This window comes from Engraulis encrasicolus, chromosome 12 (genome assembly GCF_034702125.1).
Source record: "Engraulis encrasicolus isolate BLACKSEA-1 chromosome 12, IST_EnEncr_1.0, whole genome shotgun sequence".
NCBI classification, from domain to species: domain Eukaryota; kingdom Metazoa; phylum Chordata; class Actinopteri; order Clupeiformes; family Engraulidae; genus Engraulis; species Engraulis encrasicolus.
In genome coordinates this window covers 21,847,276-21,867,275 of record NC_085868.1, presented here as the reverse complement: position 1 = coordinate 21,867,275, position 20,000 = coordinate 21,847,276, and the positions used below count along the sequence as shown (strand labels likewise).

Genomic DNA, 20,000 nt, shown 5'->3' with positions numbered 1-20,000 from the left:
TCCCCTCCCAATTTGGCACAGGTAAGACGCGCCAGGCATCACCGACTTTGACCGGAATTGAAGTGCTACAAACACCACGTTGGTAGGCTATTATTGGAAGTTAGCATTCAACTCAACGTCTTCGCGCACATTTTTATGAAGGACAACGTGGAGTAGTAACAGTCCTTGACTGATTTGCCAAAGCTGACACGCAAAATGAGTAGTCAATTGTTCCATGCTGCGCTTCCTTCACGATGCGCCGGTTACGCAGAGCTGTCGCTGTAAGTTGTTCCAGATAGTTGGATACCAACATATGGTTTGACTCTGAAAACACACCGAAGACAGTTTACATGTTTAATATGTAGCGTGTAGACATCGGCTGGACAGTTGTGTTTGCTATTTAGGACCATGGCAAAACCCATCACAGTTGAACACCATCTCATAGGCTAAGCCTAATAAAACAACATGATCTAAAAATAGCCTAAATAGGCATAAACATGTGCTGTTGACCATGAAAATAGATCGAAGAGGGTTGGAAGTTTTCATATTTAGTGTATATTGGTTGTAGAAATAGAGTGGTTGTGTTTGTAGCCATCCAATTTCGGACGGCCGTCATTTGAATTGATGGCAGATTGCCAAATCGCATAAAGCGGCGCATCTCGTAATAAAATCTAAAATACTGAAAAATAATATAATATAAACATATAGTTTTTATGCTGAAAGTATATCGAGGAGGGTCTGTAATATTGAGCTAAAGTGTTTGAAAGCTGGAAAAACTGCATGATGACGGCCGTTCAGCTGTATTTTCATATGAAAATATTCCGGCCGGCCGCAGCCGTTCTGGTACAGATCCAGCCGGACGTTCACGGCCGTTATGGTAGCTAGAGGGTTAAATCATATTTTAGTTGTTTATTATCATTTTGAAGCGGTTTCCAATGATTGGGAAACGCATCACGGCTGTATTAGCACAGCCGGTTTACCCCAAGGGACAAAGATGTCTGACAAAAAGCGTCACGGACGGACGGACCAACGCACAAAGCCTCTTATAGAGATGCTCCTCATCAGAGACTAAATCCGAAATAACGCCATATTATTGAGCCGTTCGTCCTTTTCTTTGGAACAAATTCTGCTGTTTCGGCTTCTTCTGTGGGCGCCGCCATGTTGAAAGAGTTTATCAGCACAAACACACGCTGCTACACGCAAGGGGAGGGGGAGGAGGAGGAGCAGGGGGAGGGGAGAGCCAGCTCTGTTGGGGGGAAACACACGCAAGGAGGAGGCGGGGCGGACCGCTCCACAGCACAGAAGGGAAATCAGAGTGGCGAAATCTTACGCATTTACAGTCTAAACTCGATATATTCGATATGTCAAAATACTAATCGATTTCATAAAACTTCTCGAGAAACCATAAAACTCGATTAACCGCCCAGTCCTAGATGCATATGCATATGCATACAAACGCACACACAAACATACACATGCACACACACACACGCTGCCAGCTTAGCAAGACACAGCTCCGTGCTGAGGATCACAGCAAGTCAGGACGCACACACAAAGATGTAGAGGGATATAACAAGAGAGAAGGAGACACTGGCTGAGTGTCACAGACACACACACACGCGCGCGCACTCGCACACACACGCTCGCACGCACGCGCACGTGCACACACACACACACACACACACACACACACACACACACACACAAACACACATCATACAAGCTTGAGAAGGAGACACTGGCTGACCTGTGGAGGTCACACACACACACACACACACACACACACACACACACACACACACACACACACACACACACACACACACACACACACACACACACACACACACACACACACCCACCAGGGTTCCCACACTTTTTCAAAAATAATTTTCCAGGATATTTCCAGGACATTTCCAGGACTATTTTTGGATAATTCAGGACGGATATTTCATCCGTCGGACCCACAATTTGGACATACACAATGCATTTTAGAGACAATGTGACTTTAAGGTTGAAATGAGTTGTAATGAATGAGTACAGTGTGTTAGGGAAGAGGGTACGTCCAAAGACGTCATAAGAGCATAGTATGGCATGGCCGCAAGGGGAGTCACTTTCTTCTTCTGCAGTTAGTACTAAGGAGACTAGTGATAGGAGGGATTACATTTAACACTGACAACTGGATCTCCTCTCTTGACCAATTTTGCGAAGTTACAGAGTTCAGATTTTATCCATTATGGCGTTGCACCCACTGACCATGAGCACAGTGTCTTTAAGCAATGTCCTCGGACTACACCTAACCCAATGCATTTTCCATTGAGTGATACTTCTTATCCAATGTACGTTATTTGCTTAGTACTGGCAAAATGCAAAGCCACTACCGCCAGGGCTGGAGTGTGGAACAGGTCATAGGACATAGTGAATTTGTGTCAGCTGTAATTAAGGCTGAATGACAGCTGTAATTTAACCACAAACTGAACATTGACGACAGGACATCTTATTTTGACCGGGCCGGAACTAGCAACAGCTTCTCGCACCCACAATGCAATTCAAATTGCGGAGTTTCCAGTGTCACAATTTTTATCGATCATGGCCTTGCATCCACTGCGCATTGGTGTCCCTGGGCTACGCCCCCGTACTACACGCGAATAACTACCTGCGAATAAGCGTTCTTATCCATTCTATGTTCTTTGTCCAAAGGTATTGACCTGGGTTGCGGTTAAAGATCACCAGCTGTCCCGCTAGTAGGAATCTGCTGGAGCTTGGCGACCACACCCCTATGTCAGATTTCGCAAGCCCAGCACGTGCAGCCTCTGTTCAATTGAAATGCTTTCTGATCCACAAAACGTTTATTAGTAATATTAGTAATAATAGTCTCTCTCTTATCGCAAAAAATAGTGTAGGCTACTTGGATTTAAATGCATTCTCCACAAGACTTGACTTTGACTTTTTTGCTCACCAACCATTGTGGCCAGTGGTTTCTGTCTTTCTGCAAGCCAGTTTTGTTGCCAGTTTCTTTTTCTCTGGAATATTCTTGCATACAAACAATTGATGCGACTACTGTGATTTGTCACACCAAAGATCAAACTAGCTTTCAAAGTGGCTAGTGAGACTGAAAGCTCTGATCTCCAAAAAAGATAGCAGTACAATTTTTTGTAAGGAAGTGCTAGCACTGCCTATTTGTAGGCCTATTATGACCGTAAGGTTTTCGAGAGATATATAACGCCATGATATCAGCTAGCGACTTTTCAGCAAGCCAACTAGCGACTTCTAGCGACTTTTGGCAACATTGAGTCAAAGAATATGACTGTATAAGTGCAATCAAAGATGGCAACCTGACCAAACTGTGTGTGTGTGTGTGTGGACAATAATGTATTCAATACACCTAGGTGGATATAAATTGAATCGTCATGTCTAGACTCGGAGAAGAGTAAAAATTATACCACAAACAAAATCGGGAAAAAGTTGAAGGAAAAAAAATCCAGGTCAAATATTTTTTTTCCAGGACATTTGGTGAATTTCCAGGACTTTCAAGGACTTGAAAACACATCTCTAAATTTCCAGGTTTTCCAGGTTTTCCAGGACGTGTGGGAACCCTGACACAAATACGCACACGCACACACACACGCACATACACAGACACACGCACTCACAGACACACACACACACACAGCAGAACAGAACACAGAGAGCTACAACCTCTTAGCTCTAAGGTCTTGGAGGTCACACACACACACACACACACACACACACACACACACACACACACACACACACACTATCAATAACTCACTAATGTGGTCGATGGCGCCGGCGCAGAACTGTCCGTAGAACTTCTTGGCCCCGAGTCCCCGGAGGTCGTGGATGGTGCAGGGCCAGAGGTGCAGCACGTTGTTCCGGGAGAAGGAGTCGCGCTTCTCCACCAGCAGCACGCGGGCCCCCAGCAGAGCCAGCTCGATCGCCGTACGCAGGCCGCACGGACCCGCGCCGATGATCAGACACTAGTACACACACACACAGAGACACACAGACACACACACACGCAGACACACACACAGGCAGACATACATGCACACATATATACACACACACACGCAGAGACACACAGACACACACACACACGCAGACACACATATATACACACGCACAGGCACATGCACACGCACACACACACACGTAGACGCTCACACACACACATGTAGACGCACACACACATGTAGACGCACACACACACACATGTAGACGCACACACACACACACACACACACACACACACACACACACACACACACACACACACACACACACACACACACACACACACACACACACACGCAGACGTAGAGCCTTATTATCTTTGTGGGCCCCTCCCAATGACCCTCCCTATTCATATCCACCCTAACAATAGCTAAAGAGTGCTAAACTGTGCCCAAGCCAAAACAATACCTATGGCCTGTAAATGGTTTAAATAGTGCTTCAAGAGAATAGTGAATAGTTATGCTATGTTGATGAGTAGCATTTATCAGTATTCTTTTTCACACACATTTCAGGTGACCCCATTTGAATTCCAGGCGACGGCAAATGGGGTCCCAACCCCAGTGCCGTGAAACACTGCAGTGACGTCACCTACTAGTGTGTGTGTGTGTGTGTGTGTGTGTGTGTGTGTGTGTGTGTGTGTGTGTGCGTGCTCGCGTCTCGTCTGTAAGCCTATACCGTGGTATTGCCGCATTCCTGTCCCTTCTGGTAGAGCACGTGTTTGTGTGTGTGTGTGTGTGTGTGTGTGTGTGTGTGTGTGTGTGTGTGTGTGTGTGTGTGTGTGTGTGTGTGTGTGTGTGTGTAGTGCAGGTTCAATTGTCCCAAAAATAAGGTTTAGGAACATTTCATATAGATTTTTCCACTTTGTGTTTTTTATCAACTACAGACCCCATAGTCTTCGGATCCACCTGTTTCCAATTTTTTTCTGAAGTGGAAACGCCCAAAATCCAAGATGGCGGATATATGGTCATATTCTAACACAATTGAATGTAATTGAAAGAAACATGTCATATACATTTTGGGAATTGGTGTTTTTTATATTTCTTACATCCCCTGAACAAAAAACCAACCTGTTTCCACCCCCGCCCCTTAAGTTTTAGTACCAAAATCCAAGATGGCTGACATGACATGTAGCATAAATTATGTATTTGGTGTTTTAAGGTCTCTAAAGTCATTGTTTTTTTCTTGTATTTGTAATATTCACGATGGATAAAGGACTGTTCAGTCAGCCATTACATGAACTTCATTCAAAAATTATTCAATCTGTTGTAAAAATTCAACATGACATCAGAAAAGGCATTGAACGGTTCTTTTTATGACCAGGTAATGTGTCTTATCCTATTTATTTGTAGGACCCCCTCTGAATACAAAACAACTTGTTTTTATTTTCCCTTTAACTTTCAGAAGCAGAATCCAAGATTGCTGACATTATAGCAAAATAAGGACATTTTGGTGTTTTAACCCATTAAGACATGGCGTTATAAATTTGCTGTTACCAGAATGGCAATGACCAAGTCGTAGTGCATTACTAAAGGCCCAGTGTCACGTCATAGTATTGTAGTGCTAGGTAGTTAACTTTCAATGACTATTACAGCATGCCACAGGAGGTGAGGCGTGCATTAAGGGGCTACGGTCTTTAAAGCCATTCTGCAGTATTGTACGCCTATTGGTAGTATTTTGATAGGCACGTAACTGTCATTACATGAAATGTTATCAACATTTATCTCATATTTTGCCAAAATTCAACATGGTGTCCAAAAACCCTTGAACTAGCAAATAACCTAGATCTCATCTATATCTGAACTGACCCCTGATCTCAATAGCATAGCAGCAGGTGGAGCCGGTGTGATTTATGACAGGAGCCCTGGAGGTGGTGGAGCCCTCTGTCCATCCTCACGATGCCTCAGTCTCAGAGGTAGAAAATCTGAAGTTTGGGGTGACACACCTTAAATGTTGTGCGCAAAGATTGGCTTGCAATTTGCCAGTTGCAAAAAAAAGACCAGTTGCCTCCAACTAAACTCTATAGACTGATCAGGAAGTACAAAAAAATCCTATTAATTCATTTCATAGAACTATCCAGAAGAGTGGGCAATAGGACTACCTCATTCCACACATTAATTAATTAATTAATTAATTAATTAATTAATTAATTAATTATAGAGAGAATACTCTGTAGCATCATTGAGGCAGACATGGGTGCCGCTAGTGGGGGAAAAATGTTACAGATTCTAAGGGCCCAAGCACTGACAGCACTGACAGGGGCCCTTATGGGGGCCCAAAATCAAATCTTTTGTGGGGCCCAACATTTCTGGAGGCAGACAAAATGTACATTCACACTTGTGCCACCAATACTTCATGATGCCAAAGGTCTTACAAAGGTATGATAGTGTGGCCATTACTAGGGTCATGGGTGTACACTGACTGTCATGCCAAAGAGCCTAGTTCTTTGAGCAGTCTGAGAGCATGGCAAGATTGTTGGAATTGGAGGAATGCAGCATCCCAGGCAGAACATTTGGTTTCATAACCTTCAGATAAGCTGAAGCCGACCCTGAAGCAACTTTGTAGGCCTTGGCCTTGACATAGGCAGCCAAACCAGTGCATATGCAATGCTACTGTACAGGTAGCACTGCATAACAGATACTGTACATTAATTGATTCATAGTCATTTTTGTTTGAACAATAATTTGGACCTGCACAAAATCTTATGTGCTTAAATTCACAAATGAATGTCTTTATAGACCTGAAAGCATTATGTTAATATTGATTTTGCTATACGAAATGTCGGCCATCGTGGATTTTGTAATGGATTTAGTTTATGTGATGGCTGACTTCAGTCATGTAACAAATATTACCAATAAAAGTCAACAATGGCTGAATAGACTTAAAAAATACTAAATATGCCAATTTTGCCAAATATGAAGTCAGCCATCTTGATTTTCCCACTAAAAAACAAGCAAAACATTGGAAACAAGTGGTTTTCTATGAAATGTTGTCCTGGAAATAAAAAAAGAAGATTAACTGAAGAAATTCAATCCTTAAAACAGCATTAATGGCGAATGCTCTGTACACAATGGCAGCCATCTTGGATTTGCCACTAATTATTAAAGAAAAAATTGGAAACAGGTGGATTTGTATTCGGGGGGGTCCTAGAAGTAAAAAAAATGCTGAATGGAAAAATCTATATGAAATGTTCCTAAACTTACAACTGGACCTGCACTAATGTGTGTGTGTGTGTGTATGCTCGCGTCTCGTCTGTACGCCTATACCGTGGTATTGCCGCATGCCTGGCCCTTCTGGTAGAGCGTGTGCGTGGCCCTCTTGTCCAGCTTGGCCCAGAGTGCGCGGGCCCTCCAGTAGTCCAGCCGGGGCCTCAGGGTGTGGTAGAGGCGGGGCCCCGAGCGGACCCCCAGCAGCAGGCATACCTGCCAGTTTGAAGAAACAAGTTAACCCCTTAGCACAGAGCCTATGTTATAACCTTACTGTCACCAACATTGTAATGGCTATGTCTTAATCTGTTACTTAAGGCTCTCTGTAACGGCATAGCAATGTTGTTACGATGCAGTTGAGTATTTTCAGAAAATAGTGAATAGTCCCGCCGCCGACCCCATCTGCACTAAGAGGCTACGATACTTATGGGAAAGAGTTATTTTCAAGATCGTTGACATTTATTCACAGGTTGTATTAATTGTAAGTTGTGTAATTTTTAACTTCAGTGTCTTTTGCTTATATATACTGTAATACGTTGCTGTTGTATCGATTCTTTGTTTAATCTTCAGTTGTAACTTTTAATGAAATTACTTTGATGATCTGATTTCATTGAATAAGTGGACCCCAGGAAGAATTAGCTGTGGAATTGCTACAGTTAATGGGGATCCAACAAATAAAAAGAAAGAAAAATAGGGGTTATTAAAAAGAACACTATTAGCGCGTTCAGGCTGACTGAGAACCGTGCTAGAGCCCGTTCCCGCACCTAATCGTGAACCGTCGTGTTCACGCCACAGATATTGGCGTTCGCGAACCGGAAAGTTAGTTCACAATGCGAATCGCAAAATACTAGGTTTTTCTCTGCGAACCGTGACGACAGCGTGGCCGTCAGCAGGTTCATCCAGGTAACAAAGTCACGTGCGGAAAAAGTTCAGAGCCCGGTATGAACATGGGCGGTTCGCAAACAAGCACTTTGGTGCCGAACGTAACTGGTGCGGGCACCGACACCGACACCGGCTCCGTTCTGGTCGGCCTGAAAGCCCTAAAAGAGGATTTAAATGTGCAGACATTTTTCTTTCTTTTTGCACAGTTTTTGTTTATGTTTTGCACATTTTAATCATGAGTGCGGTGTGATCCTGCTTAATCCAATAAATAAACGAGTAAACAAGTAAACAAGCACCTGCTCGAAGGCGGACAGGGTGGCCCGACAGGTGGACGCCTGCACGAACGCATCGAACAGGACCTGGGCCTGCTCCTCCATGGCTCAGGCTCGGGTTCGAGTTCGAACACACACACACTTGTACACACACTCGTGTACATATATACAGCAAAACACACACACACAAGCTTATTTAGACATGGGGCATTGAGGCGTTATGCAGGTCTCACGTACGGACACAACGCACAGGGCCTAAAAGGAGAAGGGAGACAGGAGAGAGGAGACACATGGGTACGCATAAACATCACACAACGCCACTGTTCAGGGTTCTTAAGACATGGCCCCTGTTATAATTTGATTGTTACCAGAGTGGCAATCACCAAGTCAAAATACAATTACTAGACTCTGCATAATACCATTGAAGTTCTGCTGTACGATGACTGTAACATTTTTCAAAAATGAATAGAAAGTGGAACGGTACACATAACAAGACCCAAAGCAAACACAGGAAAGCAAAAACAGAAACAAGCAAACACAGTAACAATGTCATTAGTGGCATTATAGTGTGATATGGTCACACCGACTCACACAAATAGTTACAATATTAATAATATGACATCCCTTCATTATAGAGCTATGGGAGCGACCATTAGTATTCCTGGCTGAAAACCGAGGTTGCCGGGGATTGCTGCCCATTACTGCAGTGTTGTGTAAGTGCAACGCATGGCAGCTAGCTGAGCTTGGTGCATAACATTACTACACCTCCCTCCCGAAACCTCGTACAGAACAGATCCACTACTGACAACATGGATTAAGCTCACAACGGTAGGGCACTGGGTTACTACGCCAGCGACCTGGGTTTGATTCCGGCCCAGCCAGGCTCATTTGCCGATTCCTTCCCTTCCTTCTCTCTGGCACAAAAAAAAAAAAAAAAGCTCACATGCTAATTGCTAATGCATCTGCCTTTATGGGAGTTTGCTGTGAGGGATTCCAATCTGTTGGAGACTCGGGTCCTGTGAAGGACTGTGAAGGATGACCTCTGTTTCATAAGCGTCCTGTGAGCACTCCCCAGCTGCTGGTTGAATAAGCCAGGCAGGAGGAGCCCACACTCTTGGACGACATCCAAACTCCTGGACTCTGTCCAAGCAGCATCCCATCTCCTCACAGTGCTACCTTTCACCCACGTGCCCACTGGAGTTATGCTCCTCCACTTAAGCTCGGGCAGGATTGAAAGTAGTTTTCGTTTCTTACCGGTGCTAACCCCCACCACCACTCGCAAAACAAACAATAAACAAACAAAATAAACATCAGCATTACATATCTATAATCACTGCATGACTATATTGGGTCTCTTGTCCAATACCTCTCTCCCAACCATTTCCTGTCATCTCTGCATGGCCTGAGAGAGGCGTATGACATCATTTTTTTTTCTTTTTTTCCACCCATGGAAATTATTTTCCGTTTCAGCAATAAGTCAGTAGGTTTAAAGCCCTCACCCATAGTATATTACTAACTGTCATGAATTTGCATGTTAGATATGAAATTAACCTACATCTGCATTCGACTGCAGTCCCTCTTTGTTTTATCTCATCAGTCACCTTTCCTTTGATTCTGCACATCGATAAAGTCAGTAAAGTCAGTCTGCACGAGTACTGCTGTGTGTTTACCACTGAGTTGGTGGCCTATGGTAACAAGGGCTTGGATAAAGGGCAGGCTATCCAAGGGCTGACTTAACACACCAGGAGAAGGTTTGAGTAAGAGATGACTGAAAGTCATGGAGGCGTTACTTGAGTAAGAGATGACTTATGAGGACAATCATGCAAAAAAGAGGGAGTGATTGTCTTGTTTCATCATCTCTTACTCACACCTCTTCTAGCCCTCTCTCTCTCTCTCTCTCTCTCTCTCTCTCTCTCACTCACTCACTCACTCACTCACTCACTCACTCACTCTCACACACACACACACACACACACTATAAGGGGGAGGTGAGGATGTAAGGCAGGCACGTAAGGAACAATCTATTCAGGCCACAGCTGAGTCAGCAAGATCTCAGCGTCAGCTGCATCCACTCCTATCTCATCTATTACACTAATATATGCACTCGTGCACACACACACACACGCACGCACGCACGCACGCACACACACACACACACACACACACACGCACGCACGCACGCACGCACGCACGCACGCACACACACAGGGGCTGTAACTCTTCATAAACAGTGTTATTGCTATGTAAATTTGGCTGACTGACTCCAACACGTGCTCATATGCTTTGCAATGCATATGCTGTGGAATAAAATGGCTTTTATTGTCACGATACAGTACAATGTGAACTAAACCTACATACAGTAAACTATACTGCACATTTCTGTAGTATCAAGTCAAAGCGCTGAGTAGTGAAAGTAAAAGCCCAATTGGGAAACTCCAACTCCGATTGTCATTGTGACACAGTACTTCACAGCACACAAGTAAACACTACACATACCAAAATTGCATTAATGCCTCACCCATGCAAGGGGGCAGCCCTCAATGGCGCCCCAAGGGAGCAGTGCAGCGGGACGATACCATGCTCAGGGTACCTCAGTCATGGAGGAGGATGGTGGAGAGCACTGGTTAATTACTCCCCCCCCAACAGGAGTCGAACCGGCAAACTTTGGGCTACAAGTCTGACGCCTTAACCGCTAACCCATGACTGCTAGTCAGACCAACGCTAAGTGTTGAATTTGCCTCTCTAACCCTATGTCTCATATCGTGCACTTGTGCACTTTGGGCACTATGTTTCAGTGCATACTGTAGGGCACTCAAGCTGAAAATGTTGGTAAGTTCAGTGCACTGAAAGTGCCTGGATGATGCCCTAACAATGGCCAAAAACACAGTGATTGAACGATGGACACTGGACTAAATGGCCGCCATCTTGTTAATGAAACGGAAGAATTGTGGCGTTCAGTTCAGTAGAAGTGTTTGATCAACACTCTCTTAATTGTAATTTTGCGGAGACACCAACCGTTTCATGCCAAGCCAAGTATTGTATGTGAGACAGTTGCCAGTTGGGGTGAACAGGGCCGGATTAAGATGGTCTGGGGCCCTGAGGCTACAGGTTGCTGTGGGCCCCCCGGAAAGGCAAATTTCACGACACAACATAACTCAACATGACACATGAAGTCTTCAATACTGCATCCTGTAACAATTCCATAAGTTTTCATTTTTGGCCCATCAGGGGCCCTTTGACAGGTGGGGGCCCCTAGGCTGCAGCCATATCTAGCCTGTGCATTAAGCCGGCCCTGGGGGTGAAGGAAATGTACAGTATACAAGCACGAGTCGCTGTGTGCAATGTAAACAGTAGCCAACCGATATTTTGGTGAGCTAATGCTATGCCCACCCGTCACCTCCAGTGAGGGCACAGTGCATAGTGCTCCAACTTTTCCACGACACTCAGTGACCTCAGTGCACTGTGAGCAATATGCGCTAACCATCAGTACACTGACACAAGTGCTCGATATGAGACACAGCATATGTTGCATTAACACAGCAAAATGTGCTGTGTACAACAGGCCAAAATTACCAGGGGGGTCGAGGTGGGGCCATTCTTTTTTTCTGTAGGACACATAAATTGGAAAAAGAGATACATTTTTAATGTTATGAATATATAATATACAAAAATGTATATCATGTTGTGGTCATTGGCTGTTCAGCACAGGGGCAACAACAGGGGCCATGAGAAAATCTACAGGGGCCCTGGCCCACCTCCCATGGTGTACAATGAGAATAAAGTGTTTCAGTCATTAGTGCCAAACACACAGTAGAGCAGTGGTCTCCAAAAGGCGACCTGTGAGCCAGATCTGTCCCGGACATCGCAAACATTTGGCCCGCCATAAGTTGGAAGAAATGGTAAAACAGATGTGTATGCTATCTGTGACCATACGGTCAGGCATTTGGCCCTCAGCCTCATTCGTGCTACATAATTTGTAGCCTGGTTCTCACCGACGGTGCGTGTGTGTAGCTCCGCAGCCCCCTGGTACCGTCTGGTATCGCTACAATTAACATGCTCTTTTCGAGTAGAAAATAAACTGAGCATTTATGGCTTAAATATCAATGGTAGCTCGCATTGATGAGTCACAGGACAAGATTACACACTATATACTTTTGCAGGAATTTGTTGGTGGTGAGTTGCAATAAATGCACCATTTATTTTATGACTCGAGAAGAGCATGTTAACGACAGTGCTACCAGACGGTAGTTTGTGTGCACATGCACCGCGTCGGTGAGAACCAGGCTACATAATTTGGCCCTTGGGGGAAAATAATTGGAGACCACTGCAGTAGGCTACCGTATAATGTGAAACATCATCTGGGAAGCTCCCTTTGTCATGTGTGCACCTTACAGCACACAGTGCTCATTGCACACAACAAAATATGGTAACACTTAACTTGACACAGGTGTCATGTATGTGTCATAACCATTATGTCAATCAATTTCAAAAACACATTATGACTTTGTCATTAAGTGAAATTCGGTTACGATAAAGACAGGCCTACTAATGTCAACTTTTCATGACCATAAAACGTTTATGACATTGACATTATGTTTAGGCACTATTATGACACTGTTATGTTATGCGTATGATGCCGGCGTCAAGTAAAGTGTAACCCAAAATATCATGCATGTCTCAGCGTGCAAGGGGGTAGCCGGTGGCCCAAATGAATGCAAAGGAGTGTGCTCCAGTTCAGTCTCCTGAGGGGGCGTTGTCCCCTCCTTCTCCTTGTCTTTCTCTGGCACTTGGTGACAGCTTGCATAAGATATGCGCTACCGCCATCTACAGCGTCAAGGGAAATCCATTTATTCTCAACCTAAAGTCTCCAAAGGTCCCCTAACTGAAGTTCTCCTAAAGGGGCTTTCACCTGGCATCACATGGATCCAGGAAATGCACGGGCTTGAAGTATCTTCAAGACAACTCTTTGGTACCATGCTCAGGAGGGCTGCAGTTGTGGAGGATGATGATGGAAGAGTGTTGGTGAATTACTCACCCCACCAACCTTTTTTTGTTGGTAATCGAACCGGCAACCCATACTACAAGTGAAAGTGAAGTGAACGCCCACCTAGGAAACTCCTATTCTCATTGTCATTGTGACACACCACTTGTGACACACACAGCAAAGAGCGCTCACTGCACACAACAAAATTGCATCCATGCCTCACCCGTGCAAGGGGGCAGCCCCCATATTAATTTCCCAGCCTATATTAATTATTTAAATTATAGAAATATATATTTTGTTAAGTTAAGTCAAGTCAAGTCGGTTTTATTGTCAATTTCTTTACATGTGCTGGTCATACAAAGAATTGAAATTATGTTTCTTACTTTCCCATGCAGACAGACATAGACTCTAGACTCTAAGCTAAGCCTTTCCTGCGAACCTGCCACGGCCCCCCTAGCACCCCCTCACGACCCCCCCAGGGGTCCCCGGCCCCCACTTTGAAAACCACTGCTTTAAAGCATACAGTGTTTTAGTTTAAGAGGAAACAAATTGTCCTTGTTCTCCGGTAACAATGCTGTTGCACCTGCCTCTGTAGTTCTAACTGCAGTTTGCATTGAAATGGTGGCTCTTGTCTATGGTGTGCTTTAGTCTGAATTGATTCAGCTTTACATTGTGTATTTGCCAGGGGTTGGGACACACACACACACACACACACACACACACACACACACACACACACACACACACACACACACACACACACACACACACACACACACACACACACACACACAATGCATTATGTGTAGTGTCTTTCTGATTGAAGACATTGGACTTGACTATGGTCATTTTGTAGGCTATTGTATTCTGCCCAGTGGGATGTTTAAGTGAAAGAAAGATTCATTTGAAGCACTGCATCCCATTGTTGTGACTGCTTTTCTTACGGCATGTGGACGTGCATGTGTATATGCCAACCCCAGGCCACATGACAGCCACTTTCGAAATAGGATCAATTCACCACACATTCACTTTTCAGAGGAAAATGCGCAGCAGCTTGAGTGTGCGTAATGTACTGCATGTGTGTCTTCCTCTCCGGGACAGCTGAGGGTTTTAACAGGATTTACTCGTCTGACTGACAAGCCAAGACACAGCAGTCAGTGCGACAGCGCTTCGCCTGGCTTAGCCCGGCCAGAAAGCCAATAACTGACCTCACCTGATTCCTTGACCGACCGTCTCTCCATTCCCACACATAGACCCGCGTTGCTTAGTATTATTACAAAAAGTGGGCTACTATAATTATTGCTAGTAGCCTATTAGGCAATAAGGATATTAAGACGATAAGGCCTACACAACATGTAAACAAATAGCCAAACATTAGGTGTCACACATCTCGCGGACAATTGTCGTGGCTTTCTATGTAACAGATTGCCGTCTGAGTGCACGAGAGGATTCACGCCCTAAACTCTGACACACATTCGCTGCGGCTGGACCACCGGCCATGCACGCGCCCTGCTGCACCGTCCCGCCGCTGCTACGATGCAGCTTCTCAAAAGTATGTGATGCGCACGAGATCCCAAATTGACATAACAAAGTTACATGCGCAAAGGCAAGCATTTATTTTCGTTTCAGTATAGTCGCTTACCTGACACAGGGTACAGTCGCAGAGCACAACCTCCGAGGGTAATCCCATAGCAAAAATGTGTCTAGTTTATTTCTTAACGGCTGGCAAGCGAATAGCTCACAATAGCAAACATTATTCCGGCAAGGTCTTCTCTGTGTTAACTTGCCCATGCCCACCTCCGTTTCGCACGTGTAGATGTATGTACATCCTGTGTGCAGTCACTTCTTGCTACGACTGGACCATCTCGATGCACCTTCGATTCTAGTAGACGCAATAACGCGCTGAAGGTTGTGTCAGCACGTGAATTGCAGCGGCAGTGACTCGTGCCATCCCAAAAACGGAATAGGAATCCCCAGAGCCAAAGTAGAATGGTCAATTCCCGCTGTCAAAGAGACTGCTTGCCGTCTTTGGCATGTGGCGCCGTCCGACCGACAAGTACGCTTAGCTATGGGATTGGTTGCAACTGGGCAAGGATATTCTGAGGAGTAAGCATTCTGTGTGCATAGGGTGAGCGTGTGTGTGTGTGTGTGTGTGTGTGTGGTGCTGCAGTGAGATGCTAGGAAGAGCACTGGCTACCTGACATAACTTTGGGGTTGCCTACTCAGTATAACCCTTAAATAATCCTTTTTTATATTTTGATCCTGCATAGGCCATTGACAAAGAGCATCTGATGGTACTTTTGAAGGTTCCACAGAATACCACAGACCTGAAGTCAGTGAACATACTTTTCTTTTGTAGGCCTAATTGTGCATTGTTTTTTTTTAATCGTCCACTATCATGACATTGTTATAGGCTCTATGTGAAAATTAAAAAAATATATATGTTTGATAGTTGCTGACCTAGCCATAGACATGTATACTACGCATTTACAGTATGGTAAATATGCACTTGTGAGGTAACAAGGACACGCCTTTGTAACCTGTTGGTATGCCTTGGATTCTCCTCACCCACAATCTCTTGTTTACTCCCACAGGATTATGAACAGTGTCAACAGTGTGTGTGTGTGTGTGTGTGTGTGTGTGTGTGTGTGTGTGTGTGTGTGTGTGTGTGTGTGTGTGTGTGTGTGTGTGTGTGTGTGTGTGTGTGTGTGTGTGTGTGTGTGTGTGTGTGTGTGTGCAGACTAAACAGGAGGTCTCGGCAGTCAGCTGTTGAACTTCCTCCGAGAAGCCCCTGTGCATCTTGTTTTCATATTTTCATCAGTCTTTTATTAGGGTTATTTATCTATAATCTATTTCGAAAATATAATTTTTGTATTTTTTGTACTTCTTCCTCTTTCTCAAGCACATCAAATGACAATTGTGTATGATAATGTGCTATACAAATACTATTGCTTTTGCTATATTGACAACCAAAGCACCCAATACAACTGCACACACTGCACATACCCCTGTGCAAGGCACCAAACAGGTAGGCCGCCTACCTCAACACTGAAAAGTATGATAGGCCTACAGAACGAATATTAGCCTTTTCTGCTCACATTTGCACATGCACATTCACTCACATGAGAAACCAGAAGCACTCACAGACACGTGATTAGTTGGCCATAGGGTTAAGTGTAGTGGAATCCGTTGGGATTATAGACAGACTTTCACACCAACGGCCTTGTGGGTATTGTAGGGTCTCTAAAGGTACATGTTGCATTGTGGGTAATGTAGTTTTTAAAGCACGGGTGCCCTGCATGTAAGATGAGGGAAAAGTCTAAAAATGGACATGCAATTGTAATCGGATGCCGACACTGTACATGACGGGTTTGTGGTTTGGAGCAGTTCTCTTTCCTTTCGTCCTCCTGCCTCTCTCTCTCTCTCTCTCTCTCTCTCTCTCTCTCTCTCTCTCTCTCTCTCTCTCTCTCTCACTCACACACACACACACACACACAACAACTCTACCACTGTTCTTCTGAAGGAAAGTATGAACAGGCAAATGAGAGTGTGGAAGAGATAGACATATCATAACAGTAAAGTGATCACTCACTATCTCTCACACACATGCACGCACACGCGCGCACACACACACACACACTCTTCAAATATGTAGCAGCCACATCTGCAGTGCAAAAAATCCACTGGTAGTACTCTATGCTACAGTCCATCTCTCCTCTCCTCCCTCCCTCCCTCTCTCCTCTCATCTCCTCTTATTTCCTCCCCCTCTCCTCTCCTCCCTCCTCTCCTCTCCTCTCCTCCCACCCAATCTCTCCCTCCCTCCCACTCTCCCTCTCCCTCCCTTCTTCCACTCTGATGCTGCCTTCTCCTTCTCATTTGTCTTCTGTGTCTCCCGCTCTTCCTCTGGGCTGGACTGGTAATCTGGCATACAGGGAATATTCCCAATTGGCTGGACTGGTAATCTGGCATACAGGGCATTTTCCCAATTGGCTGGACTGGTAATCTGGCATACAGGGCATTTTCCTGGTTGGCAGACACTCCTCAGGGGCCGATGCAGTCAGGTTTTGTTTTTAGTTGTTTGTTTGTTTGTTTTTGAACTCAGTGATAGGCCCTCAATTTAGATGGGACAACCCATTGCTTCATCTTTAGTGGACTGAGCTAATCGTAATAAAAAATAAAAATAAAAATAATAACAGGGGTTGTTAGGGGCTTCTCTATTCCAAAAAATGCCCTGGCTCATTTTTTAGCCCAATCCAGCCCTGCTCTTCCCTCACCTCTCTATCTATCTCTCTCTCTCTCTCCCGTGCTCTTTTCTCTCTCCGTCCCACTGTCTGACTTGATATCACTCTCTCTCTCCCTCTCAAGACCTACCACTTCCTCTTTTATTTATTCTGTCCATTTGTCTCTTTTCTTCCCTCTCTCTCACTCTGCCACTTCAATCCATCCTTATCCTCCACTCTCTCTTACTCTTCTCCCCCATGTCCTCACTTCCTCTCTATCTCTCCCTCCCTCCCTCCTTCCCTCATTCTCTATCGCTCCTGTTCTCTCTCGCTCTCTCTCTCTCTCTGTCAAGGTCACATGAGTGGTGTGCCAGTCTCTCTCTGCTCAACACACAGGTACTGGATACTGCTATCACAAGCACTATCTGGCTACACACACACACACACACACACACACACACACACACACACACACACACACACACACACACACACACACACACACACACACACACACACACACACACACACACACACACACACACACACACAGGGAAGCTGACAGCAGGGGGCAAAGGTGCCACTCGTCCTGGGCCCAGCGAGAGAGGAGGCCCAGAATTGGAAACTTATTACATTGTATTGATTCGGTTTTGGGCCCTTTGAGATGTCTTTGTCCTGGGCCCAGCCAAAGCTATCAGCGGCCCTGCACACAAGCACGCAGCTGATCTGTGTCATCACTATCCCACAACACTGGTACAGCACACTACAGTAATATCACGTACAACCATGACATGCCCATCAGCAACCCAAGGTGTCCAGTGCATGCATACATACAGTACAGTACTGCAATTTGTCTTTCTACCCCTTCTCTCTCTCTCCTGGGTTTGTGCTAAAATGTGTGTGTGTGTGTGTGTGTGTGTGTGTGTGTGTGTGTGTGTGTGTGTGTGTGTGTGTGTGTGTGTGTGTGTGTGTGTGTGTGTGTGTGTGTGTGTGTGTGTGTGTGTGTGTGTGTGTGTGTGTCTCCTGCTGTAAGATACAGAACAGGCTTAAAGACTCCAACAGTGCCGGCGGACTCCAGTAGTAAACACGTAGAGTTTTGTAATAAGCCTCACTGCTCACTGGAGACAAGCCTACAGGTGAGTAGAGGAGCCTGGGTCCTAACTAGGGCTGGGAATCGATCCATATTCCCTGGATCACTTCGATTTAGATTCAGAGGGCATGTGTGTATGTTGAAGAGAGCTACAGGACGCAAATGAGAATATTGCGATAAAAGTGATCTGCAAAAGATCGATCTTCAAAGCTTTGGATCGATATCAGATTGTGGCTGAGGTAACCTACAGGAAGTGGTAAACCTAATAATACATATCCTTCAGCAGGGCTTGACACTGGCACCAGCCAACCGGCCAAATGCTGGTAAAACTTGGCTGTGGCTAGTAATTCTTTCAGTGTCACTAGCCCATTTGGCTTGCCGCTTATTCCTTGGAATGACATACGCATCATAGCAGCCTATATTCTGTTGTTTGCCCCTTGTGTATCAATTAGTTGTATTTAAGTTCAAGAATAATCTCAGTAACTCAGTTTTCTATTTACTTGATATACTTCCATGTAGATAGCTATACACTCATCTGGCTTTAGCACCTCATCTTCTGAGGTTAGACCAGCACTACTATGATAAAACATTTTTTTTAAAATAAAATCTGTGGCTAGTGGATTACCTGAATGGCTAGTGACTCGGGAAAACCACTAGCCACAGTGGCCGGTGGGTGAAAAAGTTAATGTCAAGCCCTGTCCTTCAGGCATCATTTAGGTAAGAAAATGAGCACTCCAGGCTCCTCTATTACATGATTTACCACTACTTCAAGGTTAACTAGGCTACTGAACCAGCATCTTGTAATACCACCAAGGTGTGCTGAGGCGATTCTTGATCCAAAAAACTCCAGCTACACAACCTAAAACAAAGCCTCAAGTCTCAATGTTATTGTCTGCATCAGCTACCCGCACTGCATCTGACATAACAGTACTGTAGTTGCTGATGTAATGGTCTGGGATAAAATGCAGCAAGCACTCCCTCTAGTGGGCAAATTAAACAATCAGATGTGCAATCATTACCACAGATATTACAATGATGTATTACCAGGATCCAACTCCGAGCCCTTCGCTTTTTTCATCATTAGTCAAAATGGCTAGTAGAGGTTAAGCTCACTCACTAGCCAAACACACACCCACCAAATAGGCCAGGTGGCTAGTAAGTTGATCTTTTCTACCAGTCAAACGGAAATTTCACCAGCATTTTGCCGCTTGGCTGATGTTAATTTGGAGCCCTGTTTATAATGGGCCTAATTACAATGACTGTAGTCACCACCAAAAACATAAAGATTTCTATTTGAATAAATGATCATGTTCATACTTCATGAATATTAAG

At 44.8% G+C, this 20,000-nt stretch overlaps 1 protein-coding gene across 1 annotated transcript in view; it reads right to left on the bottom strand.

Annotated features, from left to right (window-relative positions):
• The window catches only part of mical3b (microtubule associated monooxygenase, calponin and LIM domain containing 3b), a 69,745-nt gene extending 61,175 nt beyond the window's left edge, over nucleotides 1–8,570 (bottom strand). Inside the window, exons 1-3 of the mRNA XM_063211856.1 lie at nucleotides 8,399–8,570; nucleotides 7,281–7,436; nucleotides 3,773–3,980 (exon numbers count right to left, since the gene is read on the bottom strand). Coding sequence (XP_063067926.1) covers nucleotides 3,773–3,980; nucleotides 7,281–7,436; nucleotides 8,399–8,479 — 445 coding nt within the window. The 5' untranslated portion in view covers nucleotides 8,480–8,570. The remainder of the gene's footprint in view (nucleotides 1–3,772; nucleotides 3,981–7,280; nucleotides 7,437–8,398) is intronic.
• Nucleotides 8,571–20,000: the final 11,430 nt, after the last annotated feature.